The 17,427-nt window shown below is 49.1% G+C and overlaps 1 protein-coding gene and 1 long non-coding RNA gene across 2 annotated transcripts; one reads left to right on the plus strand and one right to left on the minus strand.

Annotated features, from left to right (window-relative positions):
* The first annotated feature begins 458 nt into the window (after window positions 1–458).
* On the plus strand, window positions 459–9,411 carry TBCB (tubulin folding cofactor B). The gene is made up of 6 exons (XM_081118442.1): window positions 459–631; window positions 1,002–1,145; window positions 4,759–4,855; window positions 5,574–5,765; window positions 8,004–8,076; window positions 8,232–9,411. The coding sequence occupies exons 1-6, from the start codon at window positions 518–520 to the stop codon at window positions 8,344–8,346; spliced, it is 735 nt and encodes a 244-aa protein (XP_080974568.1). The 5' UTR covers window positions 459–517; the 3' UTR covers window positions 8,347–9,411.
* Window positions 9,412–9,508: 97 nt separating this feature from the next.
* LOC308547700 lies at window positions 9,509–17,357 on the minus strand. The gene is made up of 3 exons (XR_013997536.1): window positions 17,304–17,357; window positions 13,385–13,533; window positions 9,509–11,514 (listed from the first exon to the last, which is right to left on the minus strand). It is a non-coding gene; the product is annotated as an uncharacterized lncRNA (long non-coding RNA).
* Window positions 17,358–17,427: the final 70 nt, after the last annotated feature.

Here is a 17,427-nt window from a genome sequence, read left to right on the forward strand (position 1 = left end):
TGATTGATTACTTGCTTCAACCTTTTGATATCCTAAAGTAATTGCTTCGACCTGTGGGCCTCGTTTCCCCAGTTTACAGAATCGGACGGTACGCGAGCCGGGAATAGGACGCGTCACTACCTGGGAAAGCACTGAGCGTAACTGAAGAAGCCATGCCCTCAGCAGGGGCCGAAGGCCAGTGCACATGCGCGAGCTTACCTTCATGGCGGGGCTAACTCCTGCCAGGCCCTTCTCTGGGCTTCAGCCCTCGCCCGTCCGGCCCATTTCCCGGGCTGCTATTGGAAGAACTGCCCCAAGTTAGGCCTCTCAGGATTGGCTGGGCCTAACTAAGAATAGGGGAGCGCTTCCGGGGCTGAGGGGACGGCGGTGATTGGTGGACCTTCCCTGCAGGAGAGCGCGGATTGGCCAGGTTGGGAGCAGGGGGCGGGGCTGATATCCCAGAGGCGGTGGCGGCGGCAGCTGCGGAGCCGGTGTGAGGCGGCTGACTGGGCTGCACACCGGCTCGGTGCGCGGCAAGATGGAGGTGACGGGGTTATCCGCGCCCACAGTGACCGTTTTCATCAGCAGTTCTCTCAACAGCTTTCGCTCCGAGAAGCGGTACAGTCGTAGCCTCACGATAGCTGAATTCAAGGTGTGGCCGTGGGGCGGGGTCGGGAGGGGTGGGGCAAAGGAGAAATAGAGGGGCTACCGATCGCAAGGAGGGGCTAGAAATAAGCAGAGGTTGCAGAGATTGGGGACCGGGCCTCAGCAGGGCGGGGCCACAGGGAACTGGAGGTTCCAGAGAAGGGGGCAGGGCCTGGGGAAATCAGGGTTTCACAGGGCGGGGGCAAGAGCAGAGGGGGCATGGCCAGGGATAACCAGTTGGGTCCAAAAATGATGGGTTTCTTGGAGGAGCAAGGATGGGGTGATGGTTATTGATGCAAGGGGCGGAGAGTCAGGGCAGAGGGTGGGGGCACTGACGGCCTTCCTCTCCACCTCTCCCCATCCTCTACTCTTCGCAGTGTAAACTAGAGCTGGTGGTGGGCAGCCCTGCGTCTTGCATGGAACTTGAGCTGTATGGAGCCGACGAGCAGCTCTACGGCAAGATGGATCAGGAGGATGCGCTACTGGGCTCATACCCCGTAGATGACGGCTGCCGCATCCATGTGAGACCTCCCTACCTCCCTACTCTCCCTTCACTTATTTAACAGATGCTTCCCATACTTTGCCCTGTGTGATAACCAAGATAGGCCCACATGGAGCCTCTATTCCAGTATGAGAAAGACTGACCCATCACTAGACAGTGACAGCCAGAGTGGTTTGAGCTGGGGCAAGCCCAGGGGACTGCTACACCCTGAAGAAGTGCCTGACTCCACCTGGGATTATCGGAAGGGGCTCTCTAAAGCCTAAGCTGAGGCCTAAAGGGTGACTTAGGAGAACAGGGGGGAAGGGCATGCCAGCTGGAGGAAGCAGAGTGTACAGAGGCCTAGAGTTTGAGGTGGATCAGGGTGAAAGATGAGATGTGTTGGGAGAAGCTGGAACACAAAGTACCCCCTGGAATGCATCAGCTCACATCATGTTCTCGGTCCTCACTACCCCTCCTCCCCCCTGCCATATTCCTCAGATATCTCAGCATCCCAGGTGAGGTTACCTCGGGGCCTTTGCGTGTGCTACATCCTATGCCTGAACGGTTCTTTTTCTGTGCTCACATGGCTCAGTCATTCTGTCCAGTCATTACTTAAATGTCAACTTTTTTTTTTTTTTTTAAATATATCTTTATTGATTTTAGAGAGAAGAAAGGAGAGGGAGGGAGAGATAGAAACATCAATGATGAGAGAGTCATTTATCGAGCCCACAACCCAGGCATGTTCCCTAACCGGGAATCGAGCCCCGATCGCCTGGATCCTAGGTCGACGCTCAACCGCTGAGCCACGCCCAGACGGGTTAAATGTCAGCTTTTGAGTGTGAAGCCCTCATTGGCTTCAGTGTAAAACTTAAACCTCCTCCTTTTTCGATTTATTTGATTTTTGTCCTTAGCTCTTACCGTCCGGTGACATACTGTGCATTTTCCCTTAGCACCTGGAACAATGCCTGACACAGAAAGGATGCTCAGTGAATCATTGGATGATGAGTTGAGTCTATAAAATAAGACTTGGGCCCTAGCCACTTTGTCCCAGTGGTTAGAGTGTTGGCCCGTGGACTGAAGGGTCCCAGGTTCGATTCTGGCCAAGGGTGTATACCTCGGTTGCAGGCTCCATTGGGGTGTGTGTGGGAGGCAACCAATCAGTGTGTGCCTCTTGCATCAATGTTTTTTTCTCTCTCTCCCTTCCACTCTCTCTGAAGAGCAATGAAAAAAAAATCCTTGGGTAAGGATTGGAAAAAAAAAATTTGCAAGATAGTGTAATTAACCCTATTTTGCACAAGAGAAAATGTAGCTTTAAGATGGAATTTAAGGATGAAGTATAGCTAGAATTGTAACCTCAGTCTGCATGACTCCTGATCAGTGTGCCTAGAGAACCAGTTCTTTTTTTAATCTTATTTATTTAGTAACGGTTCATTGAGCATCTGTGTTACACCAGGGGTATAGCTGTGAACCAAATCTGAGGTCTCTGTTTAGCTCTGTCCAGTGTGAGATAGATGTCAACGAAATATTCACAGGAACAAATGTGAAGGGTCAGTAAGGTGAAGACCATGTAGGAAGAGATCGAGGAGCTGGAGATCCTATACTGATGGAGGTGACCCATCATTGAGGGCTTCCTAGAGGGGGTGCTGCCTTAGCAGAGACCTGAATAGGAAGAGTTAACTGGAGAAGGGAAAAGAGTGCTGCAGAAGGGTACAGCATGTGCAAACACTCTGAGATGGGCTCAGGCGGTGTGGCTCAGCGGTGAGCGTTAACCTGCGATCCAGGAGATCTCGGTTTGATTCCTGGTCAGGGCACATGCCCTGGGTTTTGGGTTCTATCCCCAGCAGGGGGCGTGCAGGAGGCAGCCGGTCAATGACTGTCTTATCATTGATGTTTCTATCTCTCCTTCTTTTCCCTTCCTCTCTGAAATCAATAAAAAAAAATATTTTTTAAAAAAACACTGGATTGGGAGGGAGCATTGTGGGTACAAGGAACTAAAGAGCAGCTACTCCTATGGCAGAGGGAAGTGGGAGCCAAGGGAGGACTCTGAGTCAGAAGAGCCCCTGTCTGACTGAAGTATTCCCAGACCCTTTCTGATTATGTGTGGGGAACAGTCTGGAGGGTAGAAAGAGTAGGGAGATGAGGGAGGAGGCTACTTCCATAGTCCAGATGATGTGGTAGGGTGAGAGTGGGTCAGGACTGTAGGTGAGCGTTATATGGATAGACCACAGCACTGAGACCGGGCTGCCCTGGGCAGCCTCAGCCTAGGGATGCTGGTGGGCCAGGCATGGGTGGTGGTATCCTCAAACAGGTTTTCAAACATGGATTCAGGTATAGATAGACCTCTGACTTCTGAGGCCATTCAAGGAAGGTTTCCCAGAGGTGGAGTCTCTGGGAAATTTTTAGTTTTTCTAAACCTTTTTCTGTTTATAAATATTACCTGTATATGTTGCTTAAAATAACAGCAACCTCAAACTTACAAAATCCCTAATATAGAAAGTAGAAATTCTTACTGATCCTTGACCAGAGGTAAAAGCCATTTCTCTTTTGGTTTGTTAGCCCAGTGGTTCAGGCCAACAGGTCAAACACCTCAGAGTGTTTCCTGACCCCTCTGTTTCTCTCATACCCACATCCAGTCTGTCTGCAAACCCTTGTAGGCTCCACCTACAAAACCTGTCCAGAATCTAAACTCTTCGCCCCCTCCACTGCCCACCCTGGCCCAGCCTCTATCCGCTCCCTCCTGGACATCACAGAGCCTCTTCTCTTCTCCTGCCCCCATTCGCACCCCCACAGTCTATTCTTCACATACAGCCGGAGGGAGCCTATGAACCAGAGCCATGTCAGAGTGCTCCTGGCTCAGAGCCTCCCTGGCTGCACCTTATTCTAGGTAAAAGCAAAGTCTACAGTGATTCGTAGTGTCTTCCACTGTCCCTGGCTTATTCCACACCAGCCATGCTCACCTCCCTGATGTTCCTCAAAAGGGCTAAAGATAATCTATACCCAGGACTTTGTGCCTGTTCCTTCTTATCCTTCAGGCCTTGAGTCAGACATCCCCTCCTTTTGGAAGCCTTCCCTGACTACCTTCCCAGGCTCCTTAAGCCTCTTTGTTTATGGTCATTCTCCGAGCAGGCATTTATCTATTTTTGTACTGTGTCCCTAGCACCCAGCACAGGGCCCAACTGGGCACCTTGGAAGAACTCAGCAAGCAATGAATTAATGAACACTGAGGGTGGTACAGGAAGAGATGTTCCAGGGTTTAGAAGTTGAGGCCAGCTTAGGAGGATCTCAGAGGCCCACAGAGGACAGATGTGTTGCCTCGAGGGTTCATGAGCAAGACTCGAGCTCCATCCTTTGGTTCTTATGACTTGAGAGCCATCAGTGATGTTGATGCCAGCGTGTGGGGCAGATCCAGCTTTCAGGGTTTGGATAGGGGTGAGAAAAGGGAGATGACTAGTGTAGATACCTGCTCTCATCCTTTCTGCTGGGCTCAGGAGATGAGAGAAGGCTGGGATAGAGTGAGGGTAGAATATAGTTTTTCCTATATGGGAGAGTCTTAAGTCTATGGAATGCTCCCATGTGCAACAGAACCCCCCCCCCCATACCCCAAGCCTCCCTGACCACACCCTGATCACCTCTGACCCCTCCTGTCACTACAGGTCATTGACCACAGTGGTGCCTGCCTTGGGGAGTATGAGGATGTGTCCAAGGTGGAGAAATACAGCATCTCACAAGAAGCCTATGACCAGAGGCAAGGTATGGGGCACATAGGGATAAATGGGGGCAGGTGGGGGCCAAAAGGAGTGTGTGCAGGTGGGTGGTAGTGTTGGGGGGCAGACAGCAGACAGGGACATTGGGGGGAAATTGGTGCTGTGGGCAGTGGGTGTAGATAGGCAGGGAGAGTGGAGGGGTGGGGTGAGGTTGGTGTGGGGACAGATGAGGGCATGGGAGAGCAGTGGGGTGGAAAGGGCATAGGGTATGAATGAGGGCTGGGAGGTGTGAGGGATTGTGGACAGGCAGACAGCTGCATGAGAAAGCGGAAGGGGCATTAGAGGGAGGTCGGGTGGGATCAGGCGTGGGGAGAGTGGTCAGAGTTACATGGGGCAGCATGGTAGAATATGGGGAGTGGATAGGGCAGTGTGGTGATCCGTACAGTCATGGGGAAGATGAGGAAGGATTCAGGGGACGGATGGAAGCGAATGTGACACTGAAGGGATGTGGGAAGATGGGGTGAAAAGCTGGACACAGGAATCTTCCCTTTAGTTTCTGGATTCTGGGGAGGGTCCAAGGAGCCTGGGGAGAGGCCAGGGCTATGGTGGGAAACTTGTGGGGCTTGGATGACAGCCCTTTGACACCCAGAACAGAAGAGTTTCTCTGTGAATGTTAGCCCTGTGTGAGCGGAAGTTTATCCCATTAGGCCAGAGGCTCTACCAGGGAGACCGTGTCTGACCCCCACCCTCCACCCCACCCACAGACTCAGTCCGCTCCTTCCTGAAGCGCAGCAAGCTAGGCCGATACAATGAAGAGGAGCGGGCACAGCAAGAGGCCGAGACCAGCCAGCGCCTAGCAGAGGAGAAGGCCCAGGCCAGTGCCATCCCTGTGGGCAGCCGCTGTGAGGTGCGGGCACCTGGGCAGCCCCCTCGCCGGGGCACCATCATGTATGTAGGTACGTGGCCCACTGAGGCCTTATGCCGTGCCCTGCCTGATGTGGGCAATGATGGGGACCCATCCCTCAAGGAAATCCCAATTTAACAGAAGAGACGCAGCAGCTGACAGTGACAACTCAGAGTGTTCATGGCAGGGAATTGGGAAGCAGAGCTGGAATGATGTGGGTTGTGATAGAGGAAGTGGAGGCCAGAGTGGTTAGTTCTGAGGCAAAAGTGGTCAGAGCTAAGATGGGGAAACACAGGCAGAATTTTTAGGGCTGTGATGGGGAAAGCACAGGCTGAAGTGATCAGGGCAGGGATGAGGGAAGCATAGGAAGCTGAGTGAGTGGAGAGGAAGTCCCAGACCTCTCCTTGAGAGGAATCCAGAGTGCTTCCTGGGGGAAGGGCTATCTGAAAGAAGGAGAGTGATCCAGGTGAAAAGGGGGGATGAGTTTTCCAGCCAGAGGGAGTAGTGAGTGCAAGGGCTGTGGCAGAAACAAACTTGACCTGTTTGAGGCAGAGAAAGGAAGTCAGCATGGCTAGTGGGGAGTGAGGGAGGGGCAGGTAAGTGAGGTCAGGAGCATGAGCAGGGCTTTACCATACATGGCTTTGGAGACAGTAGAGGAGTGTGGGTTTTATTTTTTTATAACAACTTGATTGAGATATAATTCATATATCATAAAACTTACCCATTTAAAGCGTACAGTATTCATTCATTGGTTTTTAGTATGTCCACAGAATTGTGCTACCAACACCGCAATCAATTTTAGAACATTTTCATCACCAAAAGAAACCCCATAACCACTAGCTGCCACGCCCCATTGTTTTCTTTTCTTTCCTTTCCTTTTCTTTTTTAAAGAGAGAGAGAAATATAAATGAAAGAAACATTGATCGGCTGCCTCCTGCATGCTCCTCAACGGGATCGAATCTGCAACCTGGGCACATACTCTGACCGGGAAGGGAACTGAACACATGACCTTTTGGTACATGAGATGATGCTCAACCAGTTGAGCCACAGTGGCCAGGGCATTATGTACATTCTTGTATAAGTTTTTGTGTGGATATATATTTTCTTTTTTTAATCCTCACACAAGGTTATTTTTTCCATGCTTTTCAGAGAGTGGAAGGGTCGGGGAGAGAGAAAAAAAATCAGTTGGTTGCCTCCTACACTCACCCCAACTAGGCTGGGGATTGAGCCTGCAACCGAAGTACATGCCCTTGGCTAGAATTGAATCTGGGATTCTGCAGTCCACAGGCCAGTGCTCTAACCACTGAGCAAAACCAGCTAGGGCATCTGTATTTTCTTCTAAGAGTTGTGGGTTTTTAAAATATATATATGTATCTTTATTGATTTCAGAGAGAGGAAGGGAGAGGGAGAGAGATAGAAACATTAATTTTGAGAGAGTCATCATTGATTGGCTGCCTCCTGCACGCCCCTGACTGGGGATTGAGCCCACAACCTGGGCATGTGCCCTGACTAGGAATCGAACCATGATCTCCTGGATCCTAGATCAGTGCTCAACTGCTGAGCCATGCCTGGCCAGGCAAGAGTTTTTATATATATATATATACATACATATATATGTATGTGTGTGTATATATATATGTATGTATATATACACACACACACACACACATATATACATATATATACACACACTTTTTTTTTTTTTCCAAATCTCAGCTGATTTTTTTTCTTTATTTTATTTTCCATCACCATTTATCCCCCCATACCCTCTTCCACCTCCCTCCCCTCTTTCTAAGAGTTTTGTAGTGTTACATCTTACATTTAGGTCTTTGATTACCTCATTGTGTGTTGATTTTGTGTATAGTGTGAGGTAGGAGTCCAACTTCATTCTCTTACATGTGGATATCTAGTTTCCCAGTATTATTTGTTGAAAAGTCTATTATTTTCTCATTGAATTGTCTTGGTACCCTTGTCAGAAATCATTTGACCATAAGCAGTGTGGATTTTATGCTGAGTGGGATGGGCAGCCTTGAGCTGTTTTGGTTAAGGCAGTGGTGCTATTTCCCTTTGATTTTTACAAAGACCCCTTTGGCTAGGAGTGTCAAATGGATAGGGGGTAAAGGGTAGGAGCAGGAAGACCAGTGAAGGGGGCTACCATATTTGGGCAGGAGATCGCAGTGTTCCTAGTAAGGAGTGATTTTCACCAAGACTGGCTTTAGAATCAGGGGGCAGGCACAAATCTGGGATGAGCTGTGTGTGGAGATTTCATTGGCATTTCTCCCCTTGGTAGGACTCACAGATTTCAAGCCTGGCTACTGGATTGGCGTTCGCTTCGATGAGCCACTAGGGAAAAATGATGGCAGGTAATAAGTATTCAGGCGTCTGTGTGTCTGCCTGTGTCTGTCCTTGCATGTGTGTAAGTGCATGCATGTACTACTGGGTGAGCCTATCCATCCCAGCATCTGGGGGGAACAGTGTTGGGAGCTCTGACCACTGACTATTCCATCATGCCCTGCAGTGTGAATGGGAAACGCTACTTTGAATGCCAGGCCAAGTACGGTGCCTTCTTCAAGCCATCAGTTGTGACCGTGGGGGATTTCCCTGAGGAGGACTACGGGTTGGATGAGATGTGATGCCCAAGGAAGGGCATCCTCCTGCTCCAGCTAATTTGCCCACTTATCACCCCTCCCTTTGTGTGCCCACGGCTCTCTTCCCCGTCCCCGTTTTTATTTTATTCACTTTGTTCTTGCCATTGACTTTTGAAACGTGTATTAAATTTGCCCGACCTAGCCCTCGGACCGAGTAGCTCAGTTGGTTAGAGTGTCATTCCCATATGCCAAGGTTGTGGGTTTGATCCCCCATCAGGGCACATATAGGGGTCAACCAATGAATGCATAAATAAGTGGAACAGAAAATCAATGTTTCTCTCTTTCTCTCCCTTTCCCTCTCCCTCTCTCTCTTAAATTAATAAATAAAAATTTTTAAAAAGTTTTTTAAATTGCCAGACTGGGAAGCCTTTGGAGGACTCAGTGATTATATGAAGGGCTGGGGGCAGCTGGGTAGGTGAGGGTGAAATAGGGGGCTGAGCAAAGTAGAGTTGGGCAGGGTGAGGCTTTATCTCCTAGCTGGTAGCTGGAGGCCCATGAAACTCTTCTCTGCCCTTTATTGGTTAATACAATATACAATATTCTGCTGCTATGACAAATAGGCCCAAAGTAATAGTAGCCTTTTGCAAGATTGAAGTTTTTCTGTCCATGTAAAGACTTATGTAATCATAAGAGCTAATGTGGTGACCTTTCCATGTCAGAGGCCAGTCTTCTTCTCCATATATCTTATTGCTCTCCCATCTCCTCATGATTTCCACCTCATCTGCTCCAGGCACCAGGATCAGGGAGGAGAGAATACCCCTTGTCTTTAGGAATATATATGTACAACTCAAAATGTGTTCCTATTTCACTGGCTAGAATTTTGTCTCATGGCCACTTGTAACTGCAAAGGAGGCTGGGAAATGTTTTTACTCTGGGCAGCCATGTTCCTAGCTAAATATCAGAAGTTCCTATACTATAGAAACTGGGGAGAAGGGATATTGGGGGTCAACAAGTAGTTCTACCATAGTCCCTGTGGGTGGGGGACCCTTGAACAACATGGGTTTGTCTTGACTTATACACAGATCTTTTTCAATAAATACTGTAAATGTATTTTCTCTTATTTTCTTAACATTTTCCTTTCTCTAGCTTACTTTAGTTAATGTAAGAATCGTTCAACCCCGCTGGGCGTGGCTCAGTGGTTAAGCGTCGACCTAGGATCCAGGCGATCAGGGTTCGATCCCCGGTCAGGGCACATGCCCGGGTTGCGGGCTCGGTCAATGACTCTCTCATCATTGATTTTTCCATCTCTCTCTCTCCTTTCCTCTCTGAAATCAATAAAGATATATTTAAAAAAGAAACGTTCAAACCTATAGAGGATTTTTGTGAGTTTATTTGAGCCAAACTGTGGACAATTCCCAGGAAGCAAAATCTCACCAGATTGAGATAATGCTCCAGAGAATGGCAGTTTTGCACCTTATTTTATACATTACAATCAAGAGGAGACATGTGTGGGTTACATGAAATACATTGGTGATAGATTAGGGAGGTGGGAGAAAGCAAAGCAAGGAAACCTCTGGGATTGGGTGAAAAGTAAAATGATAGACATATTTTATATAGGTGGGTGCAGGATAGTTGATAGTCAATAATTAACTCAGTAACAATGAGGGAATTTGTGGTCTCTGCAGAGTAGTGCCTGTGCTTTGAGGGTCTGGAAAAAGGAAAATTACTTTGATATTCCAAAGATGCTATTGTAGATGCAAAAAGACAATGGACAGGCTCAGTTAAGGTAAAGATTGACCTTTGTCAGGGAAGATGCAGGCCTAGGACATGACTACCCACCATAAACTGCTCTTGGGTTAAAAAGTTTTTAAACTTCAGACCATCCTTTGTGGCTACTTTAGGTCTCAGTTTGCAAGGCCGCCATGCAGGCCTTCCCTGAGCTTGTCAGGTTAGCATGTGGCCCCTTTAGTCTACACTTACTGTAAGGATACAGTATGTAATATAGCATAAAATGTGTTGCCCGGCTGGAGTAGCTCAGTTGGTTGCGTGTTATCATATGCACTGAAAGGTTGCTGGTTAGATTCCTGGTCAGGGCAATGTAAGAAACATTTGAACCTGTAGAGAATTTTTTATGAGTTTATTTGAGCCAAACTGACGACAAAGCAAAAATCCAACAGATTTGAGAAAATGCTCCGGAAAATGGCAGTTTTGCACCTTGCTTTATTCATTACAATTAAGAGAGGAGGCCTGGCCTGGCCGGCATGGCTCAGCAGTTGAGCATCTACCTCTGATCCAGGAGCTCGAGATTCAGTTCCCGGTTGGGCACATGCCCGGGTTGCAGGCTCGATCCCCAGTTCGGGGTGTGCAGGAAGCAGCAGATCAATGACTCATCATTGATGTTTCTCTCTCTCTCTCTCTCATTCTCCCTTCCTCTCTCTGAAATCAATAAAGATATATTTTTTTAAAAAAAAGCATTAGTGGGTTACATGAAATCCACTGGTGATAGATTAGGGAGACGGGAGAAAGCAAAGGGTGGGGGGAACCTCTGGGATTGGATAAAAAGTAAAAATGATAGACACACACTTCTTTTACACAGGTGGGTACAGGATAGTTAACAGTCAACAATTAACCTGATAACAATAACATTTTATTTGTGGTCTCCACCTTGTGCCTGAGGGTTCCAGAAAAAGGGAAGTTATCTTGACATTCTAAAGGTATGTTGGCATACATGCAAAACAGACTATAGACAAGCTCAGTTAAGGTAAAGACTGACTTTTCTCAGAGAAGATTCTACCCACCATAAACTGCTCTTAGTTAAAAAATTTTAATTTCAGACTATCCTATGTGGTTACTTTAGGTCTCTGAGTTTGTAAGGCTGCCATGAAGGCCTCTGAGCTTGTCAGGTTTGGTATATAGCCCCTTTTCATCTACAGAAACCTATACCTGCTGTGTGAACATTGACCACAGTTAGGGATTATAGAGACTCACTTTATAGAATGACTTGGTGCTTAAGCTTTAATGATGTCGGGGCGCAGAAAGGAAGGGGACAGTGGTCAGTGTGTTATGATAACACCAGCTGCTATAACAAATGCCCCTCCCCCCACAGTCTGATGCAGGGGTTCTGGATGAATGGCAGCAACCTCCAAGTGGTGATTCATACACCCAGATTCCATCCTGTGGCTCCATCACCTCCATATGCTCAGAATTATCCAGCTAGCAAATAGGGGAGAACAGTGTGGAGAAAATTCTTTAATAACATGTTGTGCAGCCAAGTTGGGTGAGGCTCAGCGGTTGAGCATCAACCTATGATCCAGGAGATCGCTGTTTGAGTCCTGGTCAGGGCACTGATCTCCAGTCGGGGGCGTGCGGAAGGCAGCTGATCAATGACTCTCATCATTGATGTTTCCATCTCTCCCTCTCCCTTCCTTTCTCTCAAGTCAATAAAGATATACTTAAATAAATAACCTGTTGTACATATTTCACTTCTGCTCATATTGTGGGGCCCTTCTAGATGCAAGGGGGGTTTTGGAACACACTCCTGTGCTGAGCAGCTCCCTCCCAGCCACTATCATTGTTGCCAGAGGAATTAATGGGCCAGGTTTCCCAGACATGAGTGGGGATGGGGCTCTTGGGGTACCACTGAAATGAGCACTTTCAGAAGCCCCCACAGGAGAATGAGATGGGGTAAAAGGCTTTATTTGCGTGGAGTTACATTCCTCGAGCTGCAAAGTCCCCTGCCCCTTAAACCAGTCCTAAAAGAGGTGCAACGGGGCTTCCAGTAGAGCCAAAAGCAGGGGCAGTGTCCAGAGCTTCTGTTCCATGTTGCACCCGGTCCAGTTCAGCATGCAAGCAATTTAAGTCCGTCAGTCCACTGTGTGGAGTGCCACAGGGCTGAGCCTCGTGGGAGCAGGCCTGAGGCTGGGGACACACTCTTGAATTGGACAGTCCTTGCTTGGGAGTTGAAGGCAAACAAACATAATTACCAAACTTTGCCTTTTTATTTAATTACTTATTTACTTTCGGCTGTGACATTTCACTGTAAGATGGCCCACAGTGGGGGAGGGAGAACAAAGCCACTAAACCTGCTGGATGGGGCTGGTGCTCAGGAAGCGGTAAATGTGGGAGACATTTGAATGGGCGTCTCAGGAACAAAAGGGCTTTGTAGGTCTGAAGTAATCCCTCCAGAGATTCCGGCTGATCAGAAACTTGATCCCTGCACTAAACACAAACTTAGGCTGAATGCCATCTTTGCCCTGGAGCCGGGCTAAAGCAGCAACTCAAACAAGCTAATGGCCACGACTTAAGTTGGTTCCAGTACCAATTTCCACACTTGGGATAATTCCGTAGGCTAAGCGGTGATGCAACCTTAGTAAAAAAGAGCCCAGACTCGGAAACCGACAGCCTGCTTAGGCCAAACCCCAGCTCCCTCACTCACCAGCTGCCCACGCACAAGTAAGGATTCCTTCTCTTTGGGTTTCAGTTTCAATCCTATAAATTGGGGCAATAATAGTACCTACCCCAAATGATTGTTGTGAGCATCAAATGAGCTAATAAATGTACAGCAGTTTAAATTCCGAGCCAGGCACATAGGTAAACGCTTCCTTAGTATTAGCTGTAGGTATTAAAACGACTCTGTTACAGTCAACAGTTACTAGCAGGCCTTCCTTAATCCTCACAGCGGGCCCCGCACCCCATTTCTTCACCGTTTCCCCTCCCATCCCGCCTTTCCTGGCCCAGGCTGGGCTCACCCTCTCGGAAAGGGACCCCCTTACATTCCACGGAGGGCCGCGGCCCCCCGAGTCCCTGAGCTGAGCGTTGCTCCCCCGCAGTCTGGGCCGCCACGCGGGGGCAGCAGCACTCCACGCCGCGCTGGCCCGCGCTGGGCACAGCCTCCGGCTTGGCACGCGAACTGCGTTTTCTAGAAAACGAAGCGACGCCCTCAGCCTCACCCGGCTCGGGCGGAGAAGCGGAGGTCTCGCTTCCCTGCGTGAAGCGCTGGGAAGTGGAGGAAGGGATGTGGCTCCCTCGCGCCCGGAGGCGGTGCGGGGCGAAGCTGCGCCGGTGCCGTGGGTCAGCGACTTACCCGAGTGGGACCCGGAGGCGTCGCTGCGGCGCCCGAGCGGCCTTTTCGCGCTGCAGGCGAAGCTGGCCCGCCTCCTGCTTTCCCGCATCTCCGCCGGTCACTCTGCGGCGCTCCTGGTCAGCTCTCAGGCAGGGTGGAGGTGCTCCCCCCTTTTTTCCATTGATTGTAGAAAGAGAGAAAAGACGCACACACACCATCAGATTCCACATAGTTAGGCACCCACTGGTCGATTCGTTTATGGCCCTGACTGGGGATCCACCCACAACCTTGGCACATTGTAACAATGCTCCAACCAATAGAGCTACCCAGCCAGGGTGGCTTTTACTTTTTAAAAATATACATATATCTTTATTGATTTCAGAGAGAGGAAGGGAAAGGGGGAGAGAGAGAGAGAAACATCAATGATGAGAGTCATTGATCGCTGCCTCCTGCACGCCCCCTGCCGAGGATCGAGCCTCACTCCAGGCATGTGCCCTGACGGGGAATGGAACCGCCATCTCCTGGATCCTAGGTCGATGCTCAACTGCTGAGCCACACTGGCTGGGCAGCTCCCCTGGTTCTTGGGCCTTCAGACTTGGACCAGGATTTAAACCATTGGCTTTCCTGGACTTCCAGCTTGTAGACGGCGGATTGTGTGACTTCTCAGCCAACATAATCATGTGAGCCAATTCATTATGTTACAGGACAGTAAGAAGCTAGGAAAATCCCAGGACAAGAGGAATAGGGAAACAGGCAGGGAAATTAAACAAAGCCAAAGAGCTTTGCGGGCCGCTTGTAACTGGGTCTTATCTTGAGAATAAAGGGTTAAAACCTCTTCACAAAAGAATGCCAAAGGGGGAGGGGGTGTCTAATTCAACTTCCTAGTCAGAGACTGCTTCGTGCAAATCATCCTGAAGCTGTTAAAACAGCAGGGAGGCGGGGAAAGGAGAGCGCAGCCTATCTCACCCCACTGTTTAAACAGAAAGCCAGCAGGCTTGGTTTTGTCAAGATGAAGTTGCCAGGTGCTTCTCATAAATTGTGGGAAAGCCGTAATAAAGAAAAGGGGAGAGCTTCAGAGTTCATCTGTACCCAGGATACCTAGCAAAGGAATTTTTTAAAAACTTATAGACAGGAGGGTATATAAGGCAGAGCCCCCCACCCCCCTCACTCTTCAGATTAGCTGAGGGCCCATCTGCGCTTCGTAAGTCAGATGTATAGATTTGCTTGCTTTGCTTTTTTAATAAATATGCATGCTTTACAGTTTCTTAATAATTTCACTTGCTTTCGTTTTTAATGAATTGGCTTTATCACAACGTAATCATCTGAAGTCTCATTTAAATTCATTTATATGAGAAGACAAGAATTGAGGTTGGGGACAGCCCTCTCCCTCTGACTCTGGGGGCTGTCCAATAACACCTCTCTGGTGTCTGTCACAATTATAATAAATCTCTTTCCATCTCTCACTAGCCTGTCATTCTTTCTCTGGAGAACCCTGAGTAATACACATCGAAGGGAGGGCGGTGGAGGGACAGTAATCCGGATTAGTCATCATATAACTATTTGGCATCAAACACGCTTGGAATTAGACCTGCCTCTGCCATGTCCTCAGGCAATTGACTCCACCTCTCTGAACCTCCACTTCCTCTCACCTTAGTTCATTTCTCAGAGGGTGTGAGAGGACTTGTGAGACACACCTACCTATAAAGCAGTTACCCAGCCTGGTTCCCGTCAAGCCCTCGGGAAGTGTTAGCAAGGGTTTATTAATTGGTAGCAATGCAAAATTAACATCACTGAGGCAGCAAATTATGAGGATGAAAAGCATGAGCTACAATGCCAGCCTTTCCGGATCTGAATCTTGACTATGGCACTTAGTAGCTGTGTGATCTTGGACAGGTAATTCCATCTCTCTGGTTGCCTTCCTGATGGGCATCATAACAACTTCTACCTGCATCACTCAGAACAGACTAGGTTACACTGTGGTAACAAATGAATCCTAGATCTTAGTGGACTAATACCTCAAAATTTATTTCTTCCTCATAAAACAGGCACATGTCCTGTTTTAGGAACTGGGTACACAGCAATGAACAAGACATACAGAAATCCCTGCCCTTGAGGAGCTCACATTCTAGTAAGAGAGACAAGAAACTAGAGTGGTGTGGGAGTGGGTTGAGGAATGTGGGGGTTAAATCAGAGATCTGATTGGACCTTCCTGAGATCACTATATGTATAGACTTGAGGCACTGAGCTGGGGCTAGACAGGGCCTTGGTAATGGAATAGCAGCCTTCAATTGTGCCAGGAAAGGGGCTGCTTAGATATTGCTGTGCTTGCAGAGACCCCTAACTCTTGTCCGTGTTCCGCTGGAAATACCTGGGTCAAGCTGCCAGTAGGGCTTCTCACTTTCTTAAGACAGAGGAAATGAAAGCAGAGAGATGACTGGACAGATCGCTAGGGACTTGATGCGGGTGGTGAGAACTTTGACTCTTATCTGGAGTGAGGTGGAACCACAGGTGGGCCCTGATCGAAGGGCCCTGACCACAGGCTCCCTCTTGCTGCAAGTGGGAAGCAGACTGTGGGGGAAGGGATGGGAGGAGTGATGGGGAGGAGGTTCCTGTGAGGTCCAGGAGGGGGGAGGGAGGCTGGGCCAGGGTGGGGCAGTGGAGGGGGAGAAGAGTTTAGATTCTGTAGGTAGAGTCAAAGAGGTCTGCTGACAGGTTGGAGTGGACAACCCTGGGGTGTTTGGTCTCTGTCACTGGAAGGACAGAGGTGCCATTAACCTAGATGGGGAAGGTGGAGAGGAAGCAGGTTTGGGAGGAAGGTTAGTTTATAATGTGTGAAGCTTGAGACACCTCTAAGACCCCTATGGAGGAAGAGCCTGGAGATGTCTGGGCTGAAGGTAGAAATTTGGGTATTGAGAGCCTAGAGATGGAATTTAGGCCATGCATGTGAAGGAGATCTCAGGGTTGAGGTCAGGCAGACAGACCTGGATGACAGTATGACTGTAATTGGCAGTGAGTGCTACGAGAAAGAACAAGTTACAAGCATGTCCACTGGAAGCTGCACCTTGTCTCAGATAGGGGTGGAGACAGGGAGGGCTTCCCAGCAGAGGTGACTCCTGATACCCAAAGCCTGAGTAGCTACAAAGCCAGGCAAAAAAAAGTGAGATGGAGTGTTCTAGGCAGAGGGCACAGGCAGGAAGTGAGCCCTGGAGAGGGCAAAAACAAGCCGCTCACTCTGGCAGGGAGAGGTGTGTTGACAAGGGAATCTGAATTAGTCATCACCAAAAGTTTTGGCATAGCCAAGCCCAGGTTCAGACCTGGTGCTGACACCCTCTGTGACCTCAGGCAAGTGACCCTGCCTTCGGAGCCTCCATTTTCTCTCCTGTTAGTTCCTGCTCTATGGACAAGGCTTGGGTAGCAGTTCCTGGCCGTGGCCCCAGCAAGCCCTCAGGCGGTATTAGCCTTGATTATGGGTTTTATCTGTTTTGATTTTGTTATCTGAGCTATTATCATATTAATTGGTACATGAGGTTAGTGGCTAAGAGTACAAGCTAGGGAGTTTAACTTCAGAGCCAGATTGCTTATTTTTAAATGGAGATAATATATAGACCCTTATGAAGACATATGAGCTGATATATGTAGTGTTTAGGAGAGTTATTTTTATCAGTATTATCTAAGAGTGGGCAAGTCAGCCAGCCACCTGAGGAATCCAGGTGGGCTCCAGGAGGAGGGAACAGCATGGGTACAGACAATGGATGCGGGCGCTTGTCCCCGGATCGTGAGCCAAATAAAATTCGGGGCCTCCAGATGCTGTGGCAACAAGGCCAGGCCAGGGGCCAGGGGCCGGGAGCCAAGAGTCGCGTTTCGAGCGGGCCGAAAACCGCATCCGTAGCCGGGTGGAGAGCGGCTTCAGGGACAAAATTCACACAACCTACGGGGTCACCTTGGAGTTCTGGTTCCGGACGTCTTCACCCGCGCTGGAGAGGTGTTGGGGGGGGCCTCAGACCAATGAAATCAGCGCGGGCTGCAGCCTGCGGCTCCAGCAGCGCGACGCGCGAAGCCGGGGC

This window comes from Miniopterus schreibersii (assembly GCF_964146895.1).
Source record: "Miniopterus schreibersii genome assembly, chromosome: 18".
NCBI lineage: Eukaryota > Metazoa > Chordata > Mammalia > Chiroptera > Miniopteridae > Miniopterus > Miniopterus schreibersii.

Excerpts from the sequence above, each read along its gene's own strand:
- TBCB (XM_081118442.1), top strand. The coding sequence starts at position 518 with ATGGAGGTGACGGGGTTATCCGCGCCCACAGTGACCGTTTTCATCAGC. Across the intron at positions 632-1,001 it reads TCACGATAGCTGAATTCAAG|TGTAAACTAGAGCTGGTGGT; the intron begins GTGTGGCCGTGG and ends TACTCTTCGCAG. Across the intron at positions 5,766-8,003 it reads GGGCACCATCATGTATGTAG|GACTCACAGATTTCAAGCCT; the intron begins GTACGTGGCCCA and ends TCCCCTTGGTAG.